We start from the raw sequence: 7,931 nt of genomic DNA on the forward strand, positions 1-7,931 counted from the left end.
CATATTTTTTCATAAGTATGCATCGGGTAATTATTGTCATTTATTCTGACCATTTCCAATCGTTTTTGGTCCCGATATGAACATTTGCGTAACATGGGCGGAACATGGGCGGAATACCGCCACAGTTACGCTCAAAATAAATTTCCAGGGTTACGAATTCAACAATTATTAAACAAGATCGAAAAAAATTGTCTCTCGAATATATACTCAAACGATTGAGAATTAGCTGAAACGTCGAGAATCATTGGTCCCACTGAACCTTTCTTTTCAACAGTTTAATAATTGTGGAATTTGTTGAAAAAAAAGGTTCCGAGGGACCCATAAATCTCAACGTTTTAGCTACTTTCGAATCGTTTGAGTATATATTCGCGAGACAATTTTTTCCGAATTTGTTGAATAATTGTTGAATTTGTTGACAAAACAGGAAGCGTTAAAAAAAAAGGTTCGGAAAGACCAATAATTCTCGATGTTTCAGCTGATTCCCAATGGTTTGAGTATATATTCGCGAGACATTTTTTCCTGAATTGGTTGAACAATTTTTCGAATTTATAAAATTGATGTTTTTCATTCCGTCTATTGGTTGCTTCTCCATCGTACCCCCATTCCGCTCTATATTGGATATTTTCCTTCGTCACGGTTTCCTCGAATTATCGACATTCTCGTGTTCGCTGGTCTGTCCGAATTATCGAGACTCTCGGGTTCGCGCTCTGCCTGACCTATACCCACGGCCTCCGAAAATTACCGACACTCTTGACCTCGCGACTTGTCTGAATTATAGGTACACCCGCGAAATTAGTTCTACCAGTGCGGCTACGAGATTTCGCGGTTGGAGCCTCGCCATTGGCGTTAGGAATCTCTCCTATAATCTTTGCTAAAAAACTGGGCAACTATGCATTTGGAAGAAATATAATTTTATAATTAACTTCTCAAACTTTTTTTTTGTCATAAATATTCATATTTATTATATAACGAAGAGCAAGTGTAATGAAAAGGCATCAATGATGTAATGGCTGCAATCTGATTGGTTAAAATGAGAATTAAGAAAAAAAATTTTCTCCATTCTCAAAAAATTTTTCTGCTCGCAGGAAGCCAAAATAATAATATTTTGGAATATTATGTAAAATTGATGGAATCTTTGAATGCAATAGTGAAGATCATTAATAAGGAAAAAATACATGGCATTTCAGTGAAAAAGCGTCAGAACTCCGCGGATAATTTGCCCAAATAAATAATTGAGGTGAGAAAAGATTATTGTGTCGGACTCTGTAGAGAATTCCGGCATAAATTGTAATTAGAATTGAAAATTGAATCTTAGTCACTAACCAGACATTTAAAATTAGGAAATCGGTCGTTGATAAATTTTTAAATTAAACAAATGGTCAAATGGCATCCATTATGGTCATTAATCCGAACATTCATCACCATGACAACGGTGATGAATAATTAATTCTGCAGAAAAAAGGATGAAAAATTAAGAAAGTGAAGTAAAAAAAGCTTAATAAAAAGACATCAACGTCCATTCACAGTATAGCAGATGAAACAAGTGAAATATTTATATTATATTCTCACTTTCTGAGCTTTTCAATGATTTTTATTTGCCTATTTCCAGTCTGTATCGGACTATCAAAGATTGAAACTGATTACACTGTGTGAATATATCCATTCTCTATGTTAAGGATATGTACCGTGATTTTTGTCGTTCAAAACGGAACTGATCAAATATTTTATCCTATCTTAAAACTTGACAAATTATTTTTCAAATTATACAAGTTTCACTGAGGTTTAACGAGTATTTTTCATGTAAATGGCTGTTAAAACGCCAATTTACTTCAACACTATTCATTCAACAAACGTCAATAAGAAAACTTGCCATTTGAAAAAATATATGATAATTATCAACGATAAGCGAAAGAAATACAAATTACACAGTTGAAATTAAAAAAAAAATAATCATTAATTATTCATTATCCCGGCGATTGTTAGGATTGCCTCAACAGATTAATTTTTTGGGTTGTAAGATATCCAATATATGATAATCCATTATTAAAATGGTTCTCAAGCGCCTGGGCACCGCACGCGCCTTTGATATTGTCGTAGCACGAAAAAAAAGCATTGCTGTGTGACTTCTAATTACAAATCGGAACTACGGCACAAAATTGAGAATATTGGATTTGTTTTATGAAGTGTTTACTAGTGTGTCCAAAGTAACGATATCAAGTCATGAAATTTTTATTTGCGCTTAAGAAAAATCATCTATGAGGTTAAGTATGCGGTAGCGCTTCACGACAGGTCATTCCTAAAATTTCAATAACACCTGCATGTTTAAGATAAAGTGGTATTACAGATTTCGTTTATTTGGAATTTCCAATTAATGAGATATGTCCATTATTAGATGAATTTTTTTAGTCTCAAAGAAAGTTCCTTAATTTAGTTTTTCTTCAAACTAATAACCTTCGAGATAATTATATAATTGCAAATCATAATTTCAATTGCTTTTTGACTTTAGAACACACCCTTTCATCCAAACTTGTCCTGACATTTAGGTTGATCTTGTTACCGAAAATGGGCTGTTCCGAGCAGCAGTTCCGTCTGGCGCATCCACCGGTATACACGAGGCGCTTGAGCTACGTGACAATGATAAATCTAAGTACCATGGAAAGTCCGTCTTGAAGGCTGTGGATAACATCAATAGCATTATTGCTCCCGAGTTATTGAAGGTAAATGTTATGAATTCTATTACGGTCATAGTGTTTTATCACATTTTGTTCAATAGTGAATCAGTGGAAACTTTTTTTTTGCTTGGATATCTCCTGATCGAATAAAATGCACTGAAGATTTCAACTTGCTGCCATGAGCGAATAAGCGTGACGAGTTGTGTCCCACTGTTGCCCTCCTGTGACTGTTAGATAAAATGTGATCGTCCATGTGAAAGGGTCTAATGTATACACTCGTCTCAGAGATTATAATCTCTGCTAAAACGGCTTAACGCTTGCATCGATTATCTATCGAACGTAATTTTGTGATTAAATTCTATCTTGTTAGCCTAGAACATTAAAATTGTGGATCAAATCTATGTTGCGGAACCTTCTCGAACGGTATAAAAAGATGACCCTGAAGTTCGCTGATTTCCAACTGAAAAAAACCTTAACATTACATATCTGATAGAGGAATAATAGAATTTGAAAAAAAAATCAATACATTCGACATAACGAATTTTAATCGTGATGAATTCTACATATGGCATTATTTAAAGTGAAAACGGATTTTATTCATCTAAAAATTTCTGAAACCCCTTCACACGGAATATCTCTCTCTAGAATAGAATTACTCAAAATCAAACAATAATCACATTTTAAATTTCGTAAAATCTCGTCATGATATTTTTTTATTCTTACATTTTCTTCGCAGGTAATGAATTAATCCGTTGAGACAGCTCCCCACTTTGGCAAGCTCTACTGTACTCATGAATAATACAATCGACGAAATAAAAACTGTCAAGTTTTTAGAATCAGAGAATCTTCTCGTGATGATTGTTCGATTTTTTTGCCAATTCTTATTGCATGTTATATGCAATACTAATTTCTATAAAAATGATCAACATGGAATGTTTCGCAAACTAATTAACTAAATTTTGAAAAAATGAGCGTAAAGTATTATTCATTCTGGAAGATTAACATGAAGACAATTCAAAATTCAAAATTGTTTTCTATAATTTCATTGACGACAAATGCTGAAATTTACAAAACTGTCGTCTTTGACATCGAATATCTTTTAAAGTCATGATATTAAAAAAAAAATCTGACGTATCACTGTAGGTCCAATCTTCACGTGAAATGATTTTCTTAACGAAAAATGAGAATATAATAGCAATATCTGAAGATATATTCTTATTTACATTAACAAATCCAAACGAGGCTATTTACATATCATTATTTACATTTCAACTCCATTTTTCCTTTGCAAATTGGTATCAATCATGAAGAGATTGTACTCCGAAACATATCTTCATGGAGGAAAATTTCTGTTATTCTCGAACATTGAGAAAAATGGGATGCAAAGATCGCATTTAAAAATGAAATTTTCATTACTCAATTCCTCCTCTTTTAGATTCAAATCAGATAGGCATGTATATTCAGCCCATCTCTCACACGTTTTACACTGTACTCAAGTTTGATTTCTCACCATGGTTTCATCTCTTCCACAATAAAGGCAAAGATCAGCAACATCGGCAGAGTGTAACAGAATTCCTTCTCTGATTTCCTTTCTTTTCTCATTCGGGTCCACGAGTGGATTCATGAGATAAATATTTCCAAGGAGAATTTGATTGATAAAATGAAGCACAAAAAGTCCGCAGTTGTATCCATTAAGCTGCTTCGGATGAGGTTGTACTTCTACCGATCATTCAATTTCCGACGATGGATAAACCTGTAGAACTATAATCAATCAGTATATATCGACCAAAACATGAATACTAGTTTCAGCAGATCCTAGAAATTTTACCTTCTGATAGCACTGAGTGAAATTATGCAGATATTTTTTCGCTCTTCTGTTTAGGACGTCTCGGCCTGGATCGATAAAATAAACTCGGGACTGTGTTACGTCAGCACAGATCAAAATGCAGCCAGAATTGTTAATATTTAGAGGGAGAAGTATTAGGGATTTTTGCTTCTATAAACTCTCAAATTGTCTGTAGAAATTGCGGGGTAACGGTTCCTTATTCATCGTTCCTCCCGATGTAACATATATGTACACTTCACAAGGAACATAAGCCACTCTGTAATTTTCTTGAGAAGATCTTATTAATATCGCAGCCCAGTAGTCAATTATATTATTACTGAGCCAGTCTTTCCCAAATAGAATGCCGTAATCGTCAGACATGATCATTATATTTGCTGTTGGTTTACGCAGAGCATTAGTTAATGCTACGAAGAAAACGCGTGATGGTTTAGCCAAATGATACAAAGCTTCATTTTTTATTGCATGATTTTCATGGAACTTCAAGGTGCGCTGCTCGTGCTTCGCTGCAATTCTTCTGAATATGTTTGCTTCTTGGTATGTACTTCTGGGCTTCTTGGGTTGAGCAATTCCACGTCTCCACTATTCTTCAGATTCTGCATCATCTGGCTCATTAATCCTTTTTTTAGAACGTCTCAGGCAAGTTTTGGGATCGGGTAAATCTAGCTCAGTATAAACGTGGAGCACGCGCTCATGAGTTCGAGATATAGACCTAGAAACTTTCATGTTTTCAGTCATGTCGGATTTCACGATCTTTAAGTGATTTTCAGCAGAAGTATTTATCATGTGCTTCTTCTCAGGAGTCACAAGAATCGACCAAAGAGGTACATATGGGAGAAGATCTTGCAACAATTAATCAGAAAACTCAACTGATTGATATTCATTAATTTCCCTTGTTCCTTACAGTAGTCGATGTCTTTCCTCGTTGTCTCGCGAATTTTGTCGAACTGTTAATAGAATAGACTTCGTTTATACATCGGTCCATTCTCAATGCCCGGGTAATCCACAACTTCATGTTTCATGACAAGTGCTTCTTGAAGTTTTTCACACAGTGGCTGTGCTGACTTAGCGATTCTCGAAAAAGCTTTCATGAGCTCCACAGTTTCAATTGGGCTTTCTAGGATAGTAAGAAAGTCTTTGACATTCATGGTCATCAGCTGGAAATCATCACTGTGGCAAATAACGGAAATCCCTTCCAAGTATATTTTAATTCTCCTATCATCAATTTTCTTCCTATGTAACCATTTCGATACCATCTTCATAAAATGAGCATAACATAAGAAGTGGCGAATAATGTCTGATGATAGTGGAATCTTATTTTGTGTTTCATTATAATTAAGTTCCAAATACTTCAGGACAGTCAAATCATTACAGGCTTTCATGATAGCGTTTACACTATCCCAAGACCAGTCAGTGACGAATGAATCAAATGGAGGCCAGGATACTTCATGGTCTTCCAAATAATCTCGCATTGATTTGCAGAAATCTCTTATTGATTGAGTGGTGTGGTCATTTGTGTTATACTCAAGAATAGGAAAGAGTTTTCTGTTAACATTTACAACACCTGCATAATAATGAATTCTTTTGGAATTTTTAAATGGCTTTCATATAACTGAGCCCGTGGCATCAAAATATATAGTTAAATCTGGATCAGTTTTCAGGAAAGTGATTTGCTGCCTACACCCTAGATATATTTTAAAAGGCGCGATGAATTGTTGAATGTGTGGGTGATTACCATGGGCATTGACAATGTTCAAAATAAGATCAGTGATGTCGTTAGGAAGGTAATCATTTTGTGATTTTTTCTCAGATCTGGCTTTCTGCAGCACACCGAGAGTGTGTGAAAATTTGTAATTGTTTTCGTGGCGGGCAAGAGGTTTATCCATGACGTGAGTGAGTTCTTCATGAAGTCTATGAGGCAGGGCCAATATCAATTTTTCTTTGAAATCTTCACGATCTACCTACCTCTACCTCGTAATTAATATTCCAGAGGTTCACTCGGTTCTTCATAAATATCAATCAGAGTGTAAGTTTTTTGTATCTCACCTGTTATTTTAAAACGTTTTTCGCAATTGGGTTGCCTGCATGATGTCAAATCCGAGAATCTGTTATCATTACGAGGTTTGTTGCCATTGAAACGTAGAGGACAAGTTACTTTCATTGCGTTTGGTAATTAATTTCTCAAAAACCTATGAAATTTTTGTGAAAGATAACTGGCCATTGTGAATAACTACCTCATTCCTCGAATTCAGTGAACCAATGTACTGATAATGTCTTCTATAGTGTGTCCGTTGAATTGTCAATTTACCAGGCCCCTTACTTACAGCTTCCGACGATACATCATCACTCACTCCACTTGCAGATGGTTTTGCACCAGAGGTACGATTACGATTACGCAATGGAAGATGCGATTTTTTAGCATTCTTTCTTCGCTGTTCCAACTCGTCATTCACACTAGTTCTCAGGCCACGAAGATTATTACGCGAAGATTATTACGCCACGCGAAACCTAAGTTCGTGCGAAATTTCTCCTGCTGTTTTTTCCGAATCTTGAGATAAACATAAATTTTTTCAAAATTTCCCTTTTGGGCCGGACCATTCTTTACCTCAGCAATATCCTCAGCAAATTTCATTATCGCCTCTTTCGCTTCACTATCGTTGAATCTCATCCTTGTTTACTGTTCTATCCTTCATAATAGTTATTTTCCAATTAGTCTGAGCAATATTTGCGCAGCTTGAGAGATATTTTTATGAATTTATAAAGGATCAACTATGGCGACGCGTAAGTAAAAGAAAAACAATTGCGGAAAGGGGGGGGGGGGGTGGAGTGATTCAGCTGTATGATGTACTACCCCGTGTATAATTCTTGATGTAATTAGTCAATGTTATCGAAAAAAATTGTGAAATTTTGAAAAACCCAAGGACCGCATGCAAATTGCATGGTGAACTCCCGGTTTCATTTGAATATGGCACAGGTAGCGCTACCAGTGCAACGCGCGCACCGCGAGCAGGCAGTATGTCGCAGATGCCATAACATTTATGTGAGGTTAGCCGAAATCTATCATAGAGTATCTTCTTTCTTTACAGGAAAATGCCTTATTCTTGCCAATTATTCATCTACTTGAGAAAAGTATTGATATGTTCAAAATCGTTTTTCTCCAACCGAATCATTTCCAGACGATGCCGATCAGGTTTCAATTATGACAATTATAGTGCTCTAGAGCAGGGATGGGCAACCTCTGCTCTGAGAGCAAGTCGTGCTCCCCACCTCTATTAGTACATAACAAAGGGTGAACGAAAGCTTATTGTGTCGGGTGATGGGCCTTTATGACCTAAGTCGTAAAGGGCCTTTTCCTCGGCTGAAATCAACCAAATGGGGGGTAACACTCAAGAACAGGAAAAGAGGAGAAATGTCGC

General features: G+C 35.8%; 1 protein-coding gene across 2 annotated transcripts in view; it reads left to right on the plus strand.

Moving 5' to 3' along the window:
* Nucleotides 1–7,931, plus strand: part of Eno (enolase) — a 46,035-nt gene that overhangs the window by 7,880 nt on the left and 30,224 nt on the right. For both annotated transcript variants that reach the window (XM_011314805.1, XM_011314804.1), the window contains one exon: nt 2,544–2,717. In XM_011314805.1, coding sequence (XP_011313107.1) covers nt 2,544–2,717 — 174 coding nt within the window. The remainder of the gene's footprint in view (nt 1–2,543; nt 2,718–7,931) is intronic.

The sequence above is a fragment of the Fopius arisanus genome, unplaced genomic scaffold, assembly GCF_000806365.1.
Source record: "Fopius arisanus strain USDA-PBARC FA_bdor unplaced genomic scaffold, ASM80636v1 scaffold00216, whole genome shotgun sequence".
NCBI classification, from domain to species: Eukaryota; Metazoa; Arthropoda; class Insecta; order Hymenoptera; family Braconidae; genus Fopius; species Fopius arisanus.